General features: G+C 35.1%; 1 protein-coding gene across 4 annotated transcripts in view; it reads right to left on the bottom strand.

Moving 5' to 3' along the window:
* Positions 1-375: 375 nt before the first annotated feature.
* Positions 376-26,368, bottom strand: part of AZIN1 (antizyme inhibitor 1) — a 39,883-nt gene continuing 13,890 nt past the window's right edge. For 2 of the 4 annotated variants that reach the window (XM_069080993.1, XM_069080991.1), the window contains 10 exons: positions 19,475-19,673; positions 17,674-17,847; positions 17,023-17,195; positions 14,776-14,910; positions 12,037-12,118; positions 10,592-10,666; positions 8,364-8,523; positions 7,458-7,570; positions 6,991-7,205; positions 376-5,744 (listed from right to left, as the gene is read on the bottom strand). In XM_069080993.1, coding sequence (XP_068937094.1) covers positions 5,630-5,744; positions 6,991-7,205; positions 7,458-7,570; positions 8,364-8,523; positions 10,592-10,666; positions 12,037-12,118; positions 14,776-14,910; positions 17,023-17,195; positions 17,674-17,847; positions 19,475-19,576 — 1,344 coding nt within the window. In that variant the 5' untranslated portion in view covers positions 19,577-19,673 and the 3' untranslated portion in view covers positions 376-5,629. Of the gene's footprint in view, positions 5,745-6,990; positions 7,206-7,457; positions 7,571-8,363; positions 8,524-10,591; positions 10,667-12,036; positions 12,119-14,775; positions 14,911-17,022; positions 17,196-17,673; positions 17,848-19,474; positions 19,674-24,304; positions 24,463-26,368 lie in introns of all 4 variants that reach the window. The other 2 variants (XM_069080994.1, XM_069080992.1) reach the window with 2 other exon arrangements.

The raw sequence follows: 26,368 nt of genomic DNA, 5'->3' as shown, positions 1-26,368 counted from the left end.
AAGACATTAATAGGACCCATATGATAAAAAAAACCCCAACACATATGCATATATCTATATATGTATGTATGTATGCATATATGTATGTATAAAAGCTTTTTTCATGTAGCAAACAACTGGAAACTAATGGGGTATCCACCAACTGGTGACTGGCTAAATAAATTTGTCATGTAATTATGTCATATAAAAGATGAAAGGCTTCAAAGAAACCTGGAAAAACTTATATGAACTAATGTGAAGTGAGCAGAACCAAAACAATGTATAGAGTAACAACTTTGAAAGATGCAATATAATGACCAACCATGAATCCAGAGGAAGATCTATGCCATCACCTCCTGCTAGACTGGAAATGGATTCAAAATGCAAAATAACACATTTTTGGACACCAATGTGGGAGTTTATTTTGCTTGGTTATGTATGCAAATTTCTTACATTGTTTTTAATTCCTTTTCATTTGGGGAATGGGGTAAGGGAGAAAAAATGGTTAAAAGAAAACAAAAATGCAGTGTTCTTGCCACCATACATTGAATTTCCCAAAATGTCATGAGGATCAACCAAAATAAAATGAAAAAGAACAAAGGACATTTAGCCTACAGAAGCCTTCGGTGGAACATCAATAACATTCAAGTATTTTAAAGTTTCTCATATGGAAGAATTACTTATTTTTAACTTTCACCCTGAATACACTAGGACCAAATAAACTTACAAAGGCAAATCTTAGCTTAATAATCAGGAAAAAGATCCTAAAAACACTGGTATTTTTAGAGGAATGGGCTGTCTCAAAAGATGGATTCCTCAACACTGGAGGTGTTGGAATTAAACTTGTCATGGACATTATTGTAGAGAATTCTCATGATTTAGACATAAACTTGGACTAAACTATGTCTGAAGAGACCTCTCTTCCAAATCTTAGGAGTATTAGACTGAATTTTTTTTCCTCCAGTCAGAAAAACCTTTATTTCCTACTCTTAAAAATGCCTTCTTCAGCATTAATATTCTAAGAAGTTATTAAGACTAATTTTAAAGGGACATTGCATTTTCACATAGCTCTTTTTTGGTAGCTAGGTACTTTGTGAAAAAACTCCTCATTTTAGGTGACTAAAGTCTTTTTTCTAAGATAACTCAAAAATATCTTTTGCAAACTCACAGAATCCTAAAGCTAGAGGTAAAAGTGATCCCTTATACTGTAAATAAACTGAGGCCTACATAAATGCCTTGACCAGTCAAGAGATAGCAGTAATGCACAGAATCAGAATTCAAACTCAGTTCCTATGACAACTTCAGTGAACTTTCTATCACACCCATGCTCTTGGTTCAACTCCCCCTCCACCCCAAAAGTCACCTTCCCCTAAATTCTCATTTGTGCCATTGCCTTCAACATTGGAGGAATGGTGTAAATTGCCTCCCCCAAGGTAGATCTCCAATTTGAGTTGCTTGGGGGTACTAGTTGCCCTTGGTTATCAGTTGGCACATGGTAAGTGGGACTTAAAACTTAGACCCTATCCACTATGGCAAATTTATCTCTCCTTTAATCTCTCTACAGCAAAATCTAAAATCACATCTTTTCACATCTCTCCCTTCCAAACCAAAAATACTACCAAGGGTAGATTCTCATTTTTTAGGGCTTGAGAGGAAAATGATAAAAGTCAAACAGGGCCTAAAAACTTCTTACACCATGCTGCCAAGTGCTGTAAAGCACCCCAAAGGGTGAAGAGACCTTTTCAAACTAGTTAGAAACTCAGTTGAGTTCTTCCTATATACTCAAAAAAAAAAGACCCCAAACTCTCAGTTCAAAAGACTGGGATAAACACTTCCTGTGTTCAACAGTGAATTATAGGACGTTTTATATTGTGAAACTAACCATCTACAACTAAGCAGAGCAAAACTACCATTGGTAATACCCCCAAATGAAACTTGTATATTTAGCAAGACTCCACATCCTGTTACCTAAGACTTCTTAAACATTTATCAGACAAAAGATCCATTTTTCTAGATTTCAAGAAACATACTACTAAATTGGGGTGGAGAAAACAGATATGGTAAAGAACATGATAAATGAAAAATCCAAGAGCCCAAAGAATAGTTGAGGAATTAACTTGGGTGATAGGAGCACAGATTAGAAAGATGTGAATGAAAGGCATCTGAAAGGAAGAGTACAATTCTGAAAGGCTGAGATGAAAAGGCTTCATTGAAAATTCCCCAGAATATCCATTAAGGTTGGAGCCATATTATGGCAGTTCTTAAATTCCAGAAAAAGCAGTTCCTATTTCACTCAAACAATGAATGATGCTTTTGCATAGCAGTTTGCCATCAGTTTAAAAACAAAACACTGGAAAGATGTGGCATCATGAAAAATGGTTTTGGGGGCCAGAGAAGAGAATTTTGGATATATTGAGGTTCTAGAAGAATATTCCAAGTGGAAATGGTCTAGAGGCAGTTGGAAATTCAGGGCTGAATATGCAAATTTTGAACCACTCATAGTTGAATTCATGAGGGGAAATGAGAGAAGGTGGCTTAGGGACAGAACCTTAAAAAACATGCTATGTTTAAGGACCAATGGCGAATGAGTTGTCAGAAGTAAGATAATGAAGGAAGTAGTCAAGGAATGACAGAACTGGTATTATTAAACGTAAAGGAATTTAGACTGAAAAAAAAATGTCATTAGCTGGGCAACGCCCCATCAGTTGTTGAGGGGATTCTTGGGTTGGACTAGAAATGGCTTATGAAATTCTTTGCAGTGTCCTTACTAACCAAACTATTAAGCATGCTTTAAATGAGTATCCCAAATGCTCATTTGAAGAAATTTGAAAGGTCTTAATTTGAAGGTACAGAGAAAAAAATACCTTTTCCAAATTATGGAAAAGAAACTTTTCCAATCAATTTGTAGCAACAATTAAAAAAAGTCTTTTGAAGTCTTGAAATAGTCTTTTGGATACAGACTTCTATAGGCTTCTAATAACTTCAGGGGAAAATCATATTAAATTTTACCAAAAAGAGAATGATTTAATGATTTCAACACAAGTATAACACTTGTACACTCAAAAAGTGTCAATTTTTCCTCTTGGATTTTTATAGGCATTAAAACACTTATATTAATCTATTAATCCTGTATTGCAACACCAAAATATAGCAAGTATTGGGAGTCAATAAAATGCTAATATTTCTCTCTTAATATGCATGTGGTGACAAGTTATGTGGCCCTAGGAAATCTTTACATTATTGCACGCAGGATTTTATTTGATATTTTCAAAACATTCATTTTTTTCTGATCTTAAGTACTTTGTCAGCTTAAACTTGTCATAGCTCTATAAATAACAACTGAATGCAAATGTTAATTGTACCATAAGAAAACATTCTGGAAGAATGCTTAGAAGTTAACATATCAAGACTGATATTTAAAACTTCAACTTCACATTAAAAGCCATTAGGATTAAAAGGTGACTGAAAAAAACTTCAGAGTGTGTATTTAGAATCACACACAGGTTACCTTTACAGTTCAATTTACTATATAGAAATCATGTTTTTATATTCAGTTAAATTCTGGATTGAGATTACAATATTGTAAACAGAAAGGATAGCAACATTAATAATTCAGTATTTTTTAGCATATCAAATTGAAATACATAGGTTCAAAACTTCAATTTTTATGGCAAACAGTCTTCAAATACAATACAGACATCTCCTGAAGTTACTACCATATCATTTACAAGGTAATTCAGCTCTGAGCTGTTTTCATTTTCACATAAAACCAAATCTTCTACAGACTTCACAGCAAAACTGATATGCTGTGAAACTTAGAAGCTATAAGTGATCAATAAGCTCGAAGCTTCAAAAGTTTGGCATTCCTGGGCCACAAACAAGCATGACATGTAAAGGAGGTAGGGAAGCAATTCCTCCATCTGAGTTCTAAGGATATTGCATGGTAAGTTTAGAATTTTGCATAAAACCCTACATTTAGCCTTGGCCACCCCCACAAATACAATTAAGATGACACACCAGCATGCTAGGATCCTAAATTTTAGTAGCCCCAATATTAAGTTCAAATAGGCATTCATTAAATCACAAAGTATCAAGCAATGAGTGCACCCTATTGGTTTCAAAGGTTGAATTTCAAGAGAATCATGATCAGTTTCTTTCTGCTTTGAAGCACATGTGTAAAAACCAGCTTTATTTTATATTCCTAACTCATAAGTACAGGTTAGGATTTTCTGTCAATTGGCACCAATGTGAAGTTATACTTCCACTTGGGAGGCAGAAATTCCACACCTGAGCAAAAGCTAAGTTAGGAACAATGATCCTTGTTTCATTACTATTTCAATCCTGAAAGTTAAAATTAATAACATTAGCAGTGAACACTGCAAATCCTGACTAAACAAAGTCAGGCCAAGGATAAACAAACAAAAACCCCAACCAAATTAGTACAAGAATTAAAAGAATAATGCTAACTGAACTCAAAGTAACAAAGAATTAAGGGAACAGCTTAAAATTCTTTTTTTCTAATTACCGCAGTCAAAAAACTTAAAGGTGTGCTTTCCTGCAATTAAAAAATTTAAATATCCAGTGCAAAAGAGCATCAAGATTTTTGAAGATGGATATAGCCCTTCTTTTTACTGATATGTATAACTATTTGCAATTTACCCCCCCCACCTGTTATTTAGCATAAATTACCATTTCAGCCAATAAACTTGTAATTGTATGTCTAAGGTACTACATGCATTGTATCTATATACAGATGTCTATTTATTACTGTTGGGCTTGCAGGTTTAACATTTTTGGTGTTAGAATTGTTAAAGAAACATACTATGTTTAACAAACACTGCAAACTACATGTCACCTTTCCAGTAAAGAATATGAAATTCACAATGATTTATCAAACTTATTTTACTTAAATTATTGAAACTTAAATAATTGAAAAAATTAAAGTACTGCCAAACTAAACTTGAAATAATGGGCTAAAGAAAAATAACTTTCAAAACAGTCATGTACACATCTATTTCAAAACTACCTTTGCTAACTAGCCCCTTTCCCAAAGTTTTAGCCTGAATAAACAGTAAAATCTACACAAAATTTTATTGCAATTATACAAGGGTTACGTCAGGTCAAATACAACAAATACTATGATGCAATTTTACATTTATTAAACTACAGTTCAAAGCACAAATTTACACATTCTAAATACACTAAACATATCTAAATGAAGTCACACTGGTCTTCCACTTGACATTTGATATATCTGGGCGAAAGACATAACTTTACAAGACTTTCTAACAGGAATCCTTAGTATAAAAACTGTGTACTTGTATGTAAACGGTTTATAATGGGGAACCCAAGTGATGGGCTTCCATCTCCACTAAGTCATCCATTTTGTTGCATATTTTATTTTAAACGCTTAGGGGTTGGACAACTGGTAAGTTTAAATCTGGACACATTATCTAATTCCCACCTCACCCCAAAGAATTATAGTTGTAAGCTGGTTTTGCCTGGTCCCAATTAGCTATTATTACTAATTTCTTTCAAGTTTTGGAGAGTGAATAGTTAAGATTGTTCAATTTTTCTTCCACACTGGAATGTTGACCAGACAAGCTTAACTTGCAACTTCAGGTCTAAAAGGAAGCGTTAATGCCTGTTTTTAAGCTTCAGTGGAAAAGCTGCTGTCATCTTGGCTCAGCTGAATGCAAGAAGGCACAAAGAAGAAATTCTTCATCATTGTGTCTGAAGTAATTCCAGCATCTTGCATCTCATACCTATATTTTTAAAAAGAAAATAGTTGAAATTAACTTTTGCTGAAATCATCACTTGCCAAATGATTTAAAGGTGATAATATGGTAGTTGTGTATACCAGTATTTAATAAATGTTTGTTGAACTAAGAAAAACAAAACAAAACAAAACATTACACCCCCAACAACTATGAAATAACTATATATAGTATACTGGAAAAAAAGATACTAAATGGCTTGCCCAAGCAGGTAACTTGAACTCAGGCCTTCCTGGCTCTGATGGTGCCTCTTATACTACTTAACCTCAGTGGTGATGTAAAGTAATAAAAGCCTTCATTCTTCATGTTATCAGTAACTAGTCAGTCAAAAAAATATTTATGAAGTGCCAGGCACTGTGCTAAGCAGTGAGGAAAGGAAAAGAGTACTTGGTCCCAAGGAGGTCATGAAACAATTATGTATGATTAAGCTATTTACAAGATAAAGAGAGGGAGGGGAAGAGGGGAGAGCAGGAGGGATGGGGAGAGAGGGGGAGGTAAGGGGGGGAGAGAGAAAAGCTTTAGGAAAATCACTTTGGTGGCTGAATGGAGGATGGACTGGAATGGGGGACATGGCAAGCAGAACAACCAGCTAGCACCTAGGTTGCAAAGCCTGGGACAATGATGGTACTCTTGATAGTAATAGGGAAGTGTCTGAAATGGGGGAGGGTCTAGGGGAAAAGACAGTGACTTCAGTCTTGAACGTGCAGAGTTTAAGATGTCTGAAAAGCCATTGGATATATTAGCTTACAGGTCAGCAAAGTGTCTAGAGCTAGAAAGGTGAGAATTATCAGCATAGAGTTAATTAAATCCATGGGAACTGATGACATCACAAAGTAAAGGAATATAGAAGAGGACCCAGGACAGAATTCTATGGGGCACTCCTGGTTAGTGGAAGTGATCTAGATCCAGCAACGGTAACTAAGGAGTAGATACGAAAGAGATCCAGGAGAAATGTCATGAAAACCTAGAGACTGGAGAGTATCAAGGAGAAGAGGGTGATTAATCTTGTCAAAGGCTGCAAAGAAGTAAAGGATAAAGAAATTTTTAGTAACTTTGGAGATAGCAGTTTTAGTCAGATGATAAAGTTGGAAGACAGACTGTAAAGAGTTAAGAATGACAAGGAAGGAAATGGAGATATTCATTATAGACATCCTTCTTTAAGAATTTAGTCACAAAAGGCAAGAGAGATATGGGGACAGATAAATACATAATTAAAATTAAAATCACATCTTACCAATCACTGAATAACATCATGTAATAAATAGTTGGCCTCTGAAAATCATTAAAAGCAGACGGCTCATGAAGAGTGTCTGCTCCCATATTATCAAAGATCAGCCAATCTCCCACATTCAGCTCAGGAAGAAGACAGTTTTCCACAATTTGATCAAGCTCATCACAGGATGGACCCCAAAGGCTGCTTGTAAACAGAGGCGCATCTTTCTTGTATTTCTACAGAAAAAAAAAAAGTTTTATATTTAAGTACCTCATCAGAAAATCCTAAAATTTCTGCTGATCACCCCACTAACCGCTCCTCCCTCCAATCCCCAAGACATTGCTAGACAAAATTTTGTAAGGGCAGAGACAATTCTTTCTTCTTGGTATCCTTCCTCTTTTCTTTATCCCTCAAGGGTAAAACACTACCCAATGTTTCTTATGTATATCAAATAGGTATTTGTTAAATGACTGAATGAATGCTCTTACCTTGTGAACCTCTGGGATGGTATTCAAGTTCTCAGACAATTTACTTGCAAAAGAACCATAAACACCATCATTCATGTAATACATAAAGGCTGGTTCATTACTCCCGGTCTTTCCTACAGAAAGAAAAGATTAAGGTTAACCTGAATTTTACTACAATGACTGAAAGTCTAAGCTATACTAAAAATATAGAGAGCACAATTAGTGGAACCAGAAAGTTTTCACTTTATCAAAAAGATGGACTAAAAGAAAAAAAAGCTAACAACTCATAAATCAAGATGGCTGACATCATCTAACTGATGACAAACTGTTAAAAATAGCCTTTGGGTCCTCAAAAACACATAGTGCATTTTTTTTTTTTTAAAAGTGAGATAAACATTGAAACTAGTTTTAATGCAGAACATTATCTTTCAAGTGGCTCTCTTTGAATTGCAATTAGAAGCAAAGACAAAAAATCTTATCTATGGAACACAAGTATTTTACGGTAAGGAAATAAAGAATTTATAACACTAATTTTTTGTTTTTCAATCTGTAAAGGTGACATGAAAGTATACTCTATATAAGTTAAGTTGCTAAAGGCTTTTTGGTTTTTTGAATGGTTTAATATTAGAACAATTATAATAATATAAATAATAATAAAAATAATTAGGACAATAAGGCACTATTATCTTAGACATATAAACCTCAGGAGACCCACAACTGCACCCTAATACCCAAGGAAAAAAGAATACAGGTGGTAGGGAGACTCTGCTAGGATTTGTTAAGTCTCTTTAATATAATATTGGGTCAATGTGTATTGAACTATGTGAATGAGTGATGAATTAAGTGAATGAGGCAATGAACTAGGATCATTTCCCCTAAAGAAAGAAAACAATTTACATTTTACTTCAAATTTTTCAAAATTATTACCTCCAGAGGAAACATCGTTTTCAACAACTTTCTTTGCAATGATATTAACTGCTAAAGTGAATGCAGAAGATACATAGTAGCTCCCAGGTTCTGAAATGACCTTAATGCCAGATCCTTCAGGAAAGTAGACATCCAACAATGGGCTGATGATGTGATTAACCTATGGAATTATAAAGTCCTAGACAGTTAAGTATGATAAGTAAACAATTCCCTTATCACTTAGTTTAGCCTAAATCACTCCCCAAAACTATAGTTTAAAAACCCATTTGGTTCTTATCTTAAGCAAAATGGATTGCTGAGCCAATCATAACTTCTTTTTAAGGAACCTATCCACATTTTCAAGTCATCTCAAGTCACAAAAACGTCAAAACTGACAATAAAATTTCCATTCAGTTTATAGTGACAATAAAGTTTTCCTACATCCATCTACCAGTGACTGCAGATTATAACCCAAAAGAACCATTAACTACTGTCAGAAATTCATTGACAGATAGTCACAACTGGTAAAGTAAAATTCAGGAATGAGATTAAGGGGCTAAAGATTTATTAAAGCCACGGGAGCTAATGAGATCGATCACCAAGGAAAGAGAATGTAGAAGACAAAATAATCTGTGAGTATAATTGTAGTCAATTCCCGGAGGAGGTCAGAAATCAGTTGCCATTTCTTTTGCTTTTGTTATAGGTATACTCAGTTTTGCAGGCTCATTTGTGTCAGTCAATCAATAAACATATATGTACTGCCTGAAAATAAAGAGTCCTAGGGTCTGGAGTCAGAAAGGCTATATTCAAAACCCACCCCTGATGTCACCTATGATCAACAATATTAAAGAAATTAAAGTCAAAGGGCATTGTGCTAGGTGACACAGAGAGCAAAACACAAGACTTAGTTTTTGTCCTTAAGAAGTTTATATTAGGGACACAACATGTATGTATCCAATACATACAGAGTAATTTTGGGGGACAGTGGTTGAGAGAATAGGAAAGTCTTCATAAAGGCAGTATTTTAAGGTTTTGAAAAAACTAGACATTAGAGGTAAAAAGGGAATGCATTCCAGGTACAGAGAATAGCCAGTACATAGGCACAGGAAAGAAGGTTTTGAGTCTAAGGACCAGAAGGAAGGTCAGTCTACCTGGACTGCAGAGTGCAGTGGGAACAATGTATAATATAAAGCTAAAGTGGCAGCTAGGTGGCACAATGGATATTGCCAGGCCTCCTTAGGTTAATTAGATTTATCTCTCTCAGTTCAAATCTAGCTGTGTAAGACTGGACAAGTCACTTAACCCTGTTCCCTACTTGCCTCGGTTCCTCATCTGTAAATAAGCTAAAGAAGGAAGAAATGGCAAACCACTCCAGTATCTTTGCCAAGGAAACCCCAAATGGGATCACAAAGAGCCCAACATGACTGAAATGACTAAACAACAACAAAAGCTAAAAAGAAAAAAGGGACAGACTATAAAAGGCAATTATTTTGGCAGCTATATGAAGGAGAGATTGAGAGATTTTGTGAAAAAAGGGAGGGGAATAACTAGAAGATATTACAGATGTAGACAAGATTGGACAACTGTCTGGAACGATTGGGAATGTGGCTAAATTTTACCCAATATGGAATTTTGACACTTAATATAAGAACAAGAAGTTGTCATGGTTTTGTGTTTGCTAAAGTGGCATTAAATCTTTAACACAGTGGTCAACTGGTTAAAAGAATCTACTTTTGCAAAAAAATAAATTGGATTCATTAATACATTACCGATGACAGTGACCTCACATGCTATGTCATCATTCACACAACAGATTCATTTAATGTGAATAAAAGGCAGCACTTTTCCATTTTTCCCCCATGTTGTTAAATATAAAAAGAATTTCTACCCATTTTGGAAATGGCTCAAGACAAGATGAACAGCAGAGTGGAAAAGGACAAGAGACAGATCTAAGATACTAGGTTCTTTTGAACTTTTTCTCCCTCTTCTGACTACAAAAGACTAAATAAATTAGCCTAGGGTAGTTAACCAGATATGATTCTTGGGAACTGCTTAATTCCTAGAATTCTTTCTATAGATAGCAGCTACACTGAAGATGTTATAGATGCTATGGAACTATCCACCTGAACTATAATCACTGACAACCTGTATAAAAATCGGCTTTGTTCATGTTCTTCTTAAAATCTTTTGATAGTGGAAAATGATTGCAATACATATTAAATGAAAATTACTTATCACTGCAACTTTACCTCTTGCAACTGAAATTCACTACCGGTGAAGCCTCCACCAATGTCCAATATGGTCATCTTAAAGCCAAATTCTCCCTAAAGGACAATGAAAACATTTACAAAGGTTTACAAAATGCAGACTTAGAAAAATTCCAATTTAGAATTCAGTCTAAATGTAACAAGATGAGCAATACAGCAACATGGAAAGAACACTATATTTGAAATTAAAGGACCTGGTTCATACCCTCCCTATATGTTACTTACCTAATGTTCCTCCATCTGCAAAATCGAACTAAAAGACCCCTAAGATCCCATTTGGTTCTAAACCCTATGAACAATAATAATCTCTAATAGAATACCATCAGCTTCTTAATTATTTCTACTAATGGATAAAGCTAAAACGACAGAAAGTTTAATATCCTAATTCTTAGTTGTTATATACCAGTAGTGCTTTTTAAACTGGAGGGTAGCAGCCCACAGTTTAAGAAGCCCCTATTATAATTGGTTGGGTTTTTTTTTGGAGGGGGGAAAGCAAGGCAATGGAGGTTAAGTGACTTGCCCGTGGTCACACAGCTACTGAATGTGTCTGTGTCAAGTGTCTGAGGCTGAATCTGACATTAGGTTCTCCTAACTCCAGGGCCGGTGCTCTATTCACTGTGCCCCCTAGCTGCCCCCAAGTCCCTATTATATAATTATCATCCCGGACACTTTCATTGTATACATACACAAGGCACAATTGGTATGCTTGGTATCCACAGGCAAAAAAATCTTTGATAGCAGATAACCCATTGTTCCCCCCTTTTAATACAGAACTGATTCTTACAGCACTTAAAAAAACCAACCAGATACACAGGATATTTATCTTATGAAATGCATGTCATTTTAGGAGCTAAACAAGAGCACCAAGTCCTTCTCAGCAGTACAAGGCCCTAAAACAATTTCATAGGACACATGATGGAAAATGCTAGCCACATCCAGAGAAATAACTATGGAGTTGGAATGCACAGTGAAACAGACTATTTCCTTTTAAATTTTTTTTTCTTTCTCATGATTTTTCCTATTTGTTATAATTCTTCTACGCAACATGACTAATGTGAACATGTTTTTATAATAGGAATGTATGTGTAGAGCCCAAATGATATTACAAGTCATCTTGGGGAGGGAAGGGGAGAAAATTTAAAACTTATGGAAGTGAATGCTGAAAACTAAAAATAAATAATTTAATAAACTGGGGCAGGGGGAGAGGAAGACTACCACCATTTTTTCTTTTTGCATTGACTGGGATTTCTCATAAGATAACCTTTCTTAAAATTGGAACATACTTTTAAATGCCTTCAATATCATGTTAATTTAATGTTTGTTCAACTGAAATAAATAAATAAATGTAACACAGGAGGAGACTGACATTTTGAACTTGAGTCCACAAATATTTTTAATAAAGCTACAAGTAGAGTAAAACAACTTACAGCCATGTCAAACACACATCGAGCATCAGATAAAGCATGAATATATACTTGAGGTTCTTTGCAAGAGCTTGAAACATGAAATCTGAAAGATTAAAAAAACAGAGAAATTTTTTTAAAACTATCATTAAAAAGTTTCTCATACCCTCCAAATTCACTTCACTACTCAACAGTATAATTCTCTCTAATATATAAGTCTATTTATGACAGTGAACTTTAAATTTGACATAAGCAATACACAGCAATCAAAGGTATTGAAATCAATTGTTATAAGCAATAATCACGTTTATAAAATGATGTTGAGAATCTACTACCCTATTGAAAACAAAATTTAATAGAAACAGACACAATTTGTTCCTTTGTAGGCTATTACCCCAAACAGGTTAAGCATCTGAGCGTGCCCAAACATTTAGCCAAACACAAGTAATTCAAAAAAGAACCTATTAAGCAAAATATGATTATATGGGACAATTAGCTCCATAGGAGAAAAAAGTTCATGTGTATCAATATGAAGAGTAAAGAGAGTGACTCTAGCTTTAACGATGGTAGGCCTCAAATGTTAGGTCTGAGATAAGTCACTGACATAAAATGATGGTTCAAGGGACAGGATGAATGTTAATGGTTTCAATATTTCATAGAGGCTATATCAAAAAACGTTCAAGACAATGTTATACGGAGTACTTCTATAATGTGTTAATTCAGTAAACCTTCAACACGTTCAAGTCTTAAAAAGGTAATTTTTAGGGCGGCTAGGTGGTGCAGTGAATAGAGCACCGACCCTGGAGTCAAGAGGACCTGGGTTCGGATCTGGCCCAGACACTTAACACAAAAAATAGCCGTGTGACCTCGGGCAAGTCACTTAACCCCAATTGCCCTCCAAAAAGCAAAAAAAAAAGTCATTAAAAAAAATACTGTCTTTGGATTGTCATTTTAAAGTAAACAAGTTTTGAACATGAATGTAGTAAAGTCGGAAGAGACCTTAGAAATCATCAGACAAAGGAACACATACTCAAGAAATTTTGTGACTAACCTAAGGTCACACAGGTAGTAGTAACACAGTAGGGCTGAATTATGAAGCTACATCTGGATGCACCTGGATGACCCTGTATCTGAATTCAAATCCAGTTTCCTTTCCCCTGAATCATCGTATTTGTCTTGCCTATAAAATACTGGTGAAAGTGCAAAATCAAGTCTCTGCTCTAGTCCCTATCTGTATAGTTGTGTGAGCCATTTAACACAGCACTTCTTCAGGCCTTAGCTTCGTTATCTGACAAGTTAAGACTGTGGGCTAGTAGATACATCGGTTCTATGAAATTTTCTTACAGAACTCTAATGGGTCAGAGCAAACAAAAAGAAAAATTTGGAAAGGTAATGAAAAATAGATGAAAAAATTCTTCCATCATAAGACCTGGATGGTATCGTAGTATTCAATCTAACAATAACAACAACAGATTCTTTTAGTATTGGCCATAAGGATGAAGTTTAAGTGTAAACATCACATTAAGCTACTTTCTTAGGAGTATTCATCAGTTAAGAAAAACATGAAATTTCCATTCCTGTTTTTTTTTAGAAATTCACTGATAATGAAAATATAACCAATATTATGCTTTCTCAGCTGTATATAAGTAAATGAAGTATGATGAAATGTATGAAGAAAATGTATGAAAAGTATGAAGAAAAAAAATAATGTGGAACACCTTATATGATACCCCCCTAGATTGGCACTATAGTGTTGTGTTTTGTTTTTTTAAAGCAAAAAGCAATTGGGGTTAAGTAACTTGCTCAAGGTTACACGGCCAGTTATTTCTGGGTGTGGTGCTAAGTATCTGAGCCCGGATTTGAACCCCAGGTCATCCCGACACTGAAGCTGGCGCTCTTACTTGCTGAGCCACCTGGCCACCCCTAAGCAATTGGGGTTAAGTAACTTGTTCAAAGTTACACGGCCTGGTGTTTCTGGGTGGGTGCTAAGTGTCTCAGCCTGGATTCGATCCACAAGTCATCCCAACAGTGGAGCCAATACTCTTACTCGCTGTGCTACCTGGCCACCCCCGCACTGTAGTGTTCTATATATTCTTACTGACAAAATACATTTTAAAACCATTTCAGGATTATTCACTACAGTGTTTCTCAAATGGGGGTTTATGGCCCAGAAAAATCAAAAGTTCATTTATTTTTTCATCCCTACATACTATTCCTCCAAGCTTGGGGGAACCAATTTATTGTTTAAGGGAGATAGAAGAAGTGCTCTCAAAACAGAAACCTCGACAATGGACTTATTCCAAATACTCCATAAAATAATAATTCCTAGTTATTCACAAAATACTATAAACTATAACAACTTCATCCAATATAGACAAGATTAGTGCCCAATATTTCTTAGTGTTACTCCTATTGACATGATCCCTACAGACCAACATAAAGACTTTAATCTTCAAAGAAACAATGTAAATTTTCTTTTTTCTTCTGCCTTTTGAAGGGCATTTGGGGTTAAGTAACTTGCCCAAGGTTACATGGCTAGTTTTTTTTTTGTGTGTGCTGGAGCTTTTGCTCATTGCACCACCTAGCCACCCTGTAAATTTTCAGAGGCATAAAGATTTATCCCAAATTCAGAAAAACAAGTATATGCCAAATCTCAAAGATACGCTAAAGGTATACTTATATTTTATACTAATTATAATTTGGAAACTCCTGAAAATCAGCAGTTATACCGATTAATAACAACATAATTTTTACAAGACTTACTTAACACCAACAATTTGGACGTCAAGTTCCTTAGCACATTCCAAGAGGTGCCTACAATTCTTCAGTGTGGTGCCAAACTTCATGTTACTCTCTTCATCTCCACTAATATCTTCTGTTGCGATGTGTAGTAAGAGCCTAAGAGAAGGGGAAGATGATTGGGGCACAGTTGGTTTACATCATCATCAGCACATGTGAAGCCTGAAGATTGTCAGAAGTGTGTTGATTATGTTTCCAGTGCTCTCTCCCAATCCAACGTCGATGAGTCAAGTGAACCTAATGAAAAACAATCCTGTATAGAGAAAAAACTAGCAATTAGGGCCTAAAACATGGAGCTAACAAGGATGGGAATATGGAAATTCAGCAAGTTTAAGACTTTGTTGTAGCACCAAGAGTCAGTTGGGTTCTGTAACAAAAGACGACGTTACTTTCAAATGAAGTGCGTCAGTCCATAAATTTACCTGGCTAATTTAAAAAGACTTGGTAATGAAGAGAAATAGCACTTTTTGATAAAAATATCAGACCTTCAAAAAACCTTCCCTTCAAACAGGAAAAAATTAACACTAAGATAGTTTGGGACCTTTTATCTTAGTATTCTGGCCTATGCAGGCCTAACCTTTAAATTATTACTTAAAATTGTAAACACCTAATATGAGTATAGTCTATGTCCTTCTAAACTTGATTACAACCACAATAAAAACTGAGTAAGAATTTTAAAATTTAATTTTCCACTGATTTTTGTAATTTAAAGAAAATGTGAAAAATACACTAGAAACAATAGTAAACAAACGGCAAGCTAGAAAAAATTAAAATATGACCAAAGGGGTGGAAAAGCAGCTTTCCCAGATGAGAAATTTCAGAAAGATTAATACTAGGTGCTCAGAAAGCAAGTAGGATAGGAGGCTAAATCATTCCACAACTGCATTAAAACAAACAGAACAAACCACCCATCTATCTTAAAATGCACCATTTAGTTTGGGCCTGAAAGTAAAAATATAAGGAGATATACATAAATAACAGGGAATCAAAATAAACACAAGTCAAGGAAAATGTGAAAAAGCAGCTCTACTATAATTTGCCAACAAGGAGAAGCAACTTACCTATATTCCATCAGGCTCATCACCTGAGAGAAGACAGGCATAAAGTCCCTTACTCTGTGCTCGATTCAATATTTATACAATCCCAACATCATTAGGCTACTGAGCTATATATAATTTGCCCTGACTCATTAAACTTGCTTTAATTGATCTGACTTAACAAAGATTATTTTCAATATAAAATACCTCTTAACTAGTGTACTTTAAAAAATCCACTTACCATCTCCTTTCTTACCCAATATAAGTCATGTAACTCTTTTTTGGCATAAGGTTATTACATAAAATAAGGTATTACATATACACCATATTTTTAATCAATTAAGCTAAAACCAAGGTCTTTCAAAAAGCAATCTTAAAATGAAGTCTTAACGTAGCTAGCCTTTTATAAATTTTTCTTTTAGGGTGAAACACCAAAGTTGGAGTATTTTTTCCAGAAATATTTATTTTGAACTTTGTAGTACTCTTCCTACACTCTACCATGTCCCTAAAAACTCTTCACCCAGTCTTCAGACAAAGTAAATTGCTTCAAAAGAACTTTATTATCAGTTTAGCTTACTACTTCATTTGGATAGCACACACCTCCCATTTATAAAAAGGCTCAAGAGATAAAAAAGCAGACAAAACACTATTACCAAACTAAAGAGGCTAAAATTCCTTCCTTGAGGCTGTAAAAGTAGAGTTGCTGGTAAGATCAGTCTTTTACTCATTTTTATCTGAAATTTTCACATTTCTATACTAAGATACAGGGAAACTTAAATGATCCAATATTCTGGACCCCCAAAACAGCAAACAACTGGTTCTATAATTTACAAGTATAAATGGTCCTACTAATTTTGTTTATAAGGCCAAAGGAGGAGGATGGGGGTAAAAAAAAAAAAAAAAAGGTCATTTTACAAAATTTACTTGAAATGAACCAATTCTTCCTCAAATGAAGAGCACAGTATTATCCTAGAAACTGCAAATGAATCTAATATGGGAAAATATAATGAAAATGCTGATTAGCACTGTTCATTACTGGAATTTTAAATGAAGTTTAACACAGGCTGGGTGTCCTATTTTATTTTCCTTCTTCCAAGCTAGTAGGCCACTCAGCTAAAAATAAAGAACCCTACAGTAATTAGAAAAACCCAAGAATGTATAATTTTGCACTTACTTAGCATTTGGATGATTACGTGCAATTTTCTTCAATTCAATCTCATTGTCACATGACATGATGTTAACCCCAGTTTTTGCTGCATACTTTATCTGGGAAGATTGCTTACATGGACTTATATCAATGATGTTTTCAGGAGAAACACCCAACTCTTGCACCAATGCCATTTCATTCTGAGAAAACAAAAAACAAAGCGAAAAACACATCAAAGGACTTTCAACCATGAACTTCTTCCCCTCCATGGATAAATTTATTTTAAACAACATGTCCAAGTGTTCATATGTGTATTTATACACACACCCCCCTCCACCCATACCTGGCTAATTTTAAAGAATTATAGTAAATTTTTCAATTACATAGACACAGAGTAGCTGAAATTTTATCTGCATCAGGTTTCCATAGTGAAGCTTTACACTATTTGTTTTGAAGTAATTACAAATTCCAGAATGAGACCAACTCATTTAAATTTAATTTCCAAAAGTTAGATAAAAAAAAAGCACCTTCCAATTCTTATGTTAAGATTGAGTAAAAAAAAAAACTTAATTTCATAATACATCTTGAAATTTCAATTATCTTCAGACATACCCACACCCACACTCTTAGCTAAAGCACAGGATTGCTTTGGTCTAATGAGGTTAGAAAAACACTTACTTTGCTGGAACATGCAAATCCAGTTCCAAGAGCTGCTAAAATCTCTAGAACAGCTGGAGCCGAATTGCATTTTACTGTGTAGAATGGCTTTATTTGAGCCACAACATTCTGCCACTGACTGTGTTTCTTTACAATTTTTCCAAGATCTCCAACAAAAAATGCATTTTTTCCTGTCTACGAAAGAATTGAGAAATTGGAAAAAGTTATATTCACTTCCAAAAAATTGTCTAAACCCTTGAACTTCTTTGCTTCTAAATCAAGGGTCACTTTAAAAACATGTCCATCTTTACAAGTTTGATTAAAAAAAACCAACCCTCATCATTTATCTCTGCATGTTCCAAGAAATTCTTTCTCAAAGCGAATTTTAAAATACAGATGTGTCTAAGACCTTAAAAGTTGTAGAAGGAAACAGGTAACACCAGACCTTTGTACAACACAGGTCTTCACAGCTCCTTTTACAACAGCCTCTAGCAATAAAGTCAGAAATAGCAATAATTACATTTACTAGAGGGCAATGTGTGGCATCATCTGAATAGATTTTTAGACTTTGGGAGAAGGAATTTCAGAATTGGAAAAAGGTAGAGATGTGATCTATCCATGATTTAGGAGTCTAGAGACGAAACTGAAGGAAAAAAATAAGATGTTCTGAACAATCAAATTTCAGTGCCAAACAAACTGATTACAACGAAAAGACAAGCAGTTAGAAACGATCAAAGTGCAAAGTAAAACTAACTTGGATTTTTTTTAAAAAGATAGGAATAAGAGACAGAAGCTTGAAAGGGCTTAATTGAAGATGAATACAAAAGAGTAGCATCAATGAGGAAAAAGTTAAGGATGAAATGAAGATTGTTGCTAGTATTCATAACAAGTAAAGGTGTGATTTTTTTTCCTAAGATATGTGCAGACAAAAAAAAAAACCTCAAGAGTATAGGATCAACACTTGGGCTGGGTGGGATAGAAGAACTACTGGTGACAGACTATTAAAAAGGCAGAGCTAAAATTTCTCATTTATCTTTTTCCCCTATCAAAAAGAAACAATCCTCAAAGAAATACTGAACAAAAACATTTTAAGGGGCAAAATGCCCCCAAACTGCCTACAGTGTTTTCAAATTCACCAACCTGGTCAAACTCTGGTCAAATTTGTAGATTTGAGTCCCCAACTATAAACTCTGAAAAAAATCACTGAAATCAGGAGATAAGCACTGTCAAGAGACAGAGAAGCCAACAAGCCTGATAAAAATTTCTGGAAATTTTTTCTATAGCCTATCATTAAAAGGATGGTTTGTGAGCAAACAGTGATCATGCAAAGCAAGCATGGGTTTATGAATACACTACAAAAAGTCACTAAAATATTTATAGCAACACTTTCCGTAGTAGCAAAGATCTGGAAATAAAGCAGATGTCTATTGATCAGGCCAAGACGATATAGGTTATGGTACATAATGACAGTGTAATACTACTATGTTATAATAAATACAGCAGAACTGGAAGACACATAGACTTGAAATAAGTTTAAATAAGTGAAATAAGCAGAATCATAAAAACAAGAGTCTTAAATAAATTAAAAAATAAAAAAGGAAACCAAATGATGTGAAACTATAATAACCCACAAAAATGATCGTCTCCCCTCCCTCTCTGGAGGTGTAGGAGAGACAACAATTAGGGAACTAATTATTACAGACAGTGGGAAATGATCTAAGGAAAGGTTATGATGGTGAATTCCGCCAGGGCAAGAAAGATTCAACATGCAGGTGATATAACCCTAAATAACATATCAGCAGACCCTAAGATATTTACTTACTAGGGTATGTTCATATACATAGTTATCAATAACGTTTCCAAGATGTGTTCCTTCATCCAACAAGCCAACAGAGTAGTTTGCATCTTCAATAAATCCTTTCATCTCAGCCGTATTCCACAAAGCCGAAAGTCATAAACCAGGAAAAACAAGGAGATGGGCCACCAAGCCTTACGTTTGGGTCCTTAGAATATGCAACAAACTGTCAAAATAAGAGATCACATACACTTTGTTACAAATTGAAATTATTTTTCAAAGATTACATTAATTCACAGTTACAGTACACATGTTAACATTTGACAACATTCTACGCAGAAAGATTGTGTTAATGGCTTCATTTGGCAGGGTCCACTATGATTTTACATATACTATATAATAGTATTTGTAACCATAAACCCATTTCAAAGGAAAACATAAACCTGGATTAAATTGTTTGCTTAGAAAGTTTAAAAATATGTGCCTGGTCATTTCTTTAAATATAGTCTCACCAATATTCAGGCATACTATTATGAAGAACTACCACTTATTTATGACTCCTTCTACCACTTAAGTGACTTTTAGTCATTCCTAGAATATTCAGAGAACTTACCCAGTGTGAATTACCCATGTTCCTCCCTCCACTAGAACACACATTTTAGTAATTGCAAGTCTCATTTTTGAGACAAATACAGATCAAATCAATCTCTTCAAAGGGATTTAAAAGGTATAGAAGAATAAGACTTAGCTTAAAAATTTTAGAACTTCACTTCATTTACATCTCAACTATCTAATTTCTGGTAAGCAATGACCATCTCTGACCACACTATTCTGTACAATCCATTACGAAGTTTTTTGATACGGAGCGGGGGGTATGAGGTGGGGGTGAAAGTGAAAAAGACTTCTGAAACCATGGTAGTAATACTGGCATTCAATCTATAGTTTTGGTAGTATTTAAAATCTTCACTTTCCTAGGCAGAGATTAAATATACCCAATTGAAAAAAAAATAAAAAGGCTCAATCCCCTTAAATGAACCTGGAAACCTAGCATTGGTCACAACACTGATCTCCACGATACTTTTGGTACAACCTTGCTGAGCAAAATTTTAAAAAAGAAAAAAAATTTGGAAAAATAAAAGTTAAAGTCAACTAAGGACAAAGGCATAAGGAAAAGCTCCCAAGAGCCAGAACCACAACAGTGTCTCATGCCTGGGGTTATCAGCAGCCTGTGTTTTTAACCTAGCTAAATTCCCAAGAATTTAAATTTGCTTTTGGCTACCTGGATTTGAATCTTATTCCGGGGAAGACTCATTCATCCTTAACAGCATAACAGTTCTTTCTTTAATGGTTAGGGCTACAGACAATTAACAAATATTAACATTATAATCCCGAACAAATTATTGTCTGTCTTTTCTTTACATTACAAAAGACTATAGTTTTACACAAAAAGGGTTACAGAGCATTTGAATTGGAAAGGATCTTAGAAATTAAGTCCAAATCCCTCATTATAAGGAAACTCAGGCCCAGAGGTGAAGCATTATACATTAATGCTGAGCAGGGCACTAAGTGCTCAGGTCATCATTGATAATACCATGTGCTTTTTCATTAGCATGGATATATAAACACAAGATGAGAAATGATCTTTTTTCCTACAGGACTGCATAGAAATAATTAGTATAACATGTTAAGAGGGACCAGAAAACTTAATTGCCTTTGGTAATTAAGGAGCAGACAGATTTTAACTAAACCCAGTGCTCTAATATGTCATGCTACCTAACCCCATTCCCAACCCCCCACCCCTAACCCCCTAGGTTGTGTCCCTAAAATTTCTCTCTTACATGATGGGGTTTAGTAATAAGATATCTACAGCATTAGGTAATGGCTTTCAGGAAAAGAAATTTACATTATATAGAACACCTCCTAGGTCTCACTCAGAACCTTAAACCTCCATAAAATTCAAGTCATTTATAACCTACAAGTCTTTAAAAGCTCATCAGTTTCATGGAATATAGAAATACTAATTTCTAAAGTCTGTAAAGATAAGAATGCTAAGATACTGACAACACAAAGTTGCTTAAAGTTCAAATGACCCTTTTCTATGAACAGACCTTGTAAACAATGCATTTTCTAAGGGCCTACAGTTATACTCTTACTTTAGACAATGATCTTAGACAAGAGGCTGATTTACAATTTTGAAATAATCCCTCAAGCAGGTAGAAATGCCATTAACCAATGGGCAAGGGCAAATAAGATCTCCAATTATAATCAAGGCAAAACAATACAAATCTCTGAAACTGGGGCACTTGTATAGGGAATGCAGGTCTCCTTATCCAATTAACAGAGATTAGCAGAAAAGCATTTAAATTCTTCACGGAAACATTCAGTTAATATTGGTGGAATACTGGGGAGCAAAACTATCTTGTGTTTTATTTGCTAGAATATATGCAAGTAAATGCTATGCAGTGTTTACTTGGAAACCAAACTGCACACAAATCTTATTTTCATTTCGATTAAGATCAATTTGGACCACTACTGTTAACTTTCCTATGGGAGAGCAGGTCTGGTTTTCTAAAGGTAAAATTAGATTGATGTCTGTATGTACACATATACACAAGTATACATACATGTACGTGCACGCGCGTGCGCACGCGCACACACACACACACACACACACACACTCTCTCTCCCCTTTATTGCAAGAGAAGTATTTTCCCCCAACAAGGTATTTTGAATAAAACCAACCAGGACCATTTCAATAACAGACTTCAATCCATGCTCAACTCCTGCATTCTTCAGAAAACGTTTTTCAGGGTAAGTATTATTACAGCGAAGAGGAATCAAACTGTTTATCCCAAAACTTTATTTAATGGGTTTGTATTCTATGCCACTCCAAATAATACTTAGTTACCCAATTACTGTTTTAAAACTGACTCTAATAGAAATTATAGGTACCTTAGGAAATTGTTTTAAAGTGGCTTTTCAAACTACAGAAGATAAATATATAAGGAAGCTCCAACTGACATAAAATAAATTTCTATAACTTCTATCAATTAAAAAAGGAAAGCACTAGGGGAAAGGAATTGAAAAAGAAAAATGTACTTAGGTGTTGCTATAGGCTTATTTAAGAATTTTTCACCTGAGCTGACATTTGTTCTATAAATTCAGATGTCCTTGGCCATATATACTAGTTTGGCCCACAGCACTTCAGACATGAATTATTTTCTTAGGGTCAATTTCTGGATTTTTACTATTTTCCTTTTTAAAAGTATATAAAAGTGGGGTGGCTAGTTGGTGCAGTGAATAGAGCCCTGGAGTCAGGATGACCTGAGTTCAAAGCTGGTCTCAGACACAACACACACAAAAAAACTAGCCATGTGACCTTGGGCAAGTCACAACCCCAGTTACCCTACTTTCCCCCTCCAAAAAACTAAAACAAAAAAAAAAGTATGTAATAGCTAGGGGCAGGTAGGTGGAGGAGTATTCAGCATCGACCCTGGAGTCAGGAGGACCTGAGTTCAAATCCGGCTTAGACACTTGACACTTAACTAGCTGTGTGACCATGGCAAATCACTTAACCCCAACTGCCCTGCCTTCCCCCTCCAAAAAAAGTATATAAAAGCTTATCTGCTTCGGATTGCCATTAGGCAAAGCCATTTAATTCTGAATGATAACCTCTAGATTCTTAAGGGAAATAGTCTGTTAGGCCTATTTGCAATATATAAATCTGTTTCTTATCACAGGTAAAAAAAAAAAAAACCTTTAAATCCTTCCCAACTTCTCCTAAACCTACTCAGAGTATGATGGCAAAACTATACTTCTTACTTCCTCTCTCTGTTGTCACACACACACAAAAGGGACCTGAAATTCTAATTTTAGAAAACTAAAAGAATTACATTGGAATCACAGATCAATTTTGTTTTTATACCTTTAACAAGTCTTTGTTCAAATTAAATTTTACCATCACATTTTAAAGTACTTCATAAAGAAAGGATAAACAAAAGAGCCAGTATTAGATTTGTAGGAGGTTCCAGGGATCCAGTAACACTGACTGGGTAAGGGGCTAGCCTATTGCAGTCCAAAACTATTTTAAGAGCTCCTTTAGGAATTAGTTTCAGACATTTTCTTTTTCTTTTCTTCTATCCAGAACTCTAGAACTTACTGATGGCTACCATCAAGTAACAGTTTTAGAATGGAGGATGACAAGGTGCACCTTTTCACAGGCATATTAAGACGGAGTTACTATACATATTAAGACTGAGATGGACCAATAATATTCAACAGGCTCTCCAGCATACACCATTAGCTATATGCCGATACATTCTGGCACTAGTTGACATCAGAATGTGACAAGAGTAGTAGCAGAAGCTTTAAGCAACTATGTCTCATTGAAGAGTGGATCTTTCATTTAAGTTCCCTTTACTAAAACACTTTAGAACATGACAAGTTAATTTTGAACAAAGACCTGATTGTTTTGTCACTATACTACAAATCTAAAATTTATGCAAACAAATGACTATAGGAGAAAAAGTCTGCTTAGCAATATGAACACTCATCTTGCTTATATCAGAGTCACGTGCAATAATAAAAGCTGTATTATTTTTTAAAAAGTAACTTCCTTTGGGCTTTACAGCTATAAGGAACAGTTTATAACCTCCCCTTCTCAGTACTTCCTGGTGCCTTCATATTGGTGATTGTGGATATCAGGTTTTATGGGTAGGATTTCCATCAGTAGCTGCCGAAGAAACATAAGGCTCCAAAGAACCAAGCACTGCTCCGTGGAACCGTTCATGAGGTTGAATCCTCATGTAATCAAGAAGGCAGCTCCAAGAGTAGTGACTGCAGCAGCTGAGCACTTGCCTTGTTACACACCTGCTACAAAGGCTTCTACAGTTGATTGTACTTCAGAAGAAACTGATACATCTCTCAAATAATCACAAGATAATTCTGGCAGCAACAGCCCACTTGACACCAAGCTGGATGAATATGGGTCTTGGATTTCTGAAGTGGAGACCTCCCTGGAAGTAGAACAGGGAGAGCTGAAAGGTTGGGAGTACTGTTCCATAGATACCTAAGCAGGAAACCGAACCTTAACATGATCAACCACAGTGTTACCTTGTTAACTGTCTAAGGGCAAGTCTACCCTTGACAGGTTTGACTTCTTTCAATACACATTTTATAACTTACCACTCTATCCAGAGCTCACTGAATTTGAATCAAACATTTCCTCCATGACACCATCCTGTGAATGTCACACCTATATTATAACTTCCTCACTTATAAAATGGTGAACATTACTTACCATTCAGGTTACCTTAAGAACTGAGAAAACTACTTACTGCATAGTTCCATATAAACAGGGTGGGGGAAGTTAAATCCCTATAAAACTGCATTAATACAATGATAAATACAAGTGAGTCTAGGAAGTGATAGCAGAAAATTAAATCTCCACTATACTCATCTATTCAATATTAAGGAAAATCTTTTTATTTAATCTTCTCAACCTGTAGCATTTTGGGGAAAGGGAGTGGGGTAAGGAATATGATGATGACAGACAGGAAGCAAAATTTTGACAGTAAACAAAAAACTCTTCCCTAATCAGGGAGGGAAGGTAGAGTTAATGCTGAAGTACATGGTACAAAGTACATTTTCTCATTTATTCAATTCAGGAAGATGGGGGAAAAACTGGACCCACTATCTATTAAGCTGAAGGAAGGCCACCAGCATAGTGTAAATGTAGGTCAAGGAAAATGTAAAAAGGAAGAATAGATGAAACTGGAGTAGCTGGTATAAAGTACAATAAATAGGAGGAACTAAGTCAGGTCTTTAGCGGCAAATGTGTCTAGTTAAATTATCTGATGCCTACTTAACATGTAGAACATAGAAATTCAAGTCCTTGGAGTTAATGGATAAAAACACATATTAATGCTGAAAGATAATTATTAATTATCCTTCCATGCTACATCCAAGTTTTTTTTTTAAAGCAATTGGGATTAAGCAACTTGCTCAAGGTTACACGACCAGTTATTTTGTGTGGGTGCCAAATATCTGAGGCTGGAACCGATCTCAGGTCTCCCAACGCCGGGGCCGGTGCTCTTACTCACTGTGCCACCTAGCTGCTCCATACATCCAAGTTTTTAAGTAAGCAAACATACTATCTTAAGCTTAATAAATGACAGCCAAGTCTTCCCAATTAGTGCAAATAAGAATTGCCTGAAGTGGTCACATATATTTAGATTTACACTATTTGAAATTATAATTATGTAAAACGTGGTAACATTTTAAACCATGTTTTAATAATAATAATAATGATAAAGACGCCAATGGATGCAAATTGGAAATAAAGGCCAAACCTTTGCTAGTCCTTTAAGGTAGTTGTATGGAACTGTATTTTACTCACTCTTCTCCATCGATTCATGATTACTAGGGTAGTTCTCCTTTAATCGGAAAAACAGCTAATTCTTTTGTTTAAATATTTAGTCTTGAAGAAGTATGAGTTCTATAAACTCAAAAAATTATGTTGCTATTTGTTTTGAGCACTAAGTCTATTATATGTCGAGCAAAGCAAATTCTTATGTGCATTAGTATTAATAATGATCATTTGGTATCATGAGATTTCAAATGGAAGCTGAACAACTTTTGAGATTGATGAAAACTGGTTCATAATATAAATCCTTCTGTTAACTCATTTCCTAATACCTATTTTGGGGTACAAAATACCCCTCCCCCATCCAAGTGGAGGATCTGAACTGAAGGTCAAAGAATTGGTGACGGTTTGCACCTCTTTTGCAAGACATACCTACACCAAACAAAGTCTTAGATAGCCTCACTATTTTTTTTACACAAGCAAGACTGACTGCACTATTCTTCAATTCAAATCTTGACTGTAGCACATGTAGAGTATTGAGGCTTATAATTACAAGA

Source organism: Petaurus breviceps, unplaced genomic scaffold (genome assembly GCF_028583685.1).
Source record: "Petaurus breviceps papuanus isolate PSGF00001 unplaced genomic scaffold, PetGlider_PUasm1.0 98, whole genome shotgun sequence".
In the NCBI taxonomy this organism is placed as follows: Eukaryota; Metazoa; Chordata; class Mammalia; order Diprotodontia; family Petauridae; genus Petaurus; species Petaurus breviceps.
Note: the sequence above shows the minus strand (reverse complement) of the source record. Positions and strands in the feature narration are given on the sequence as shown.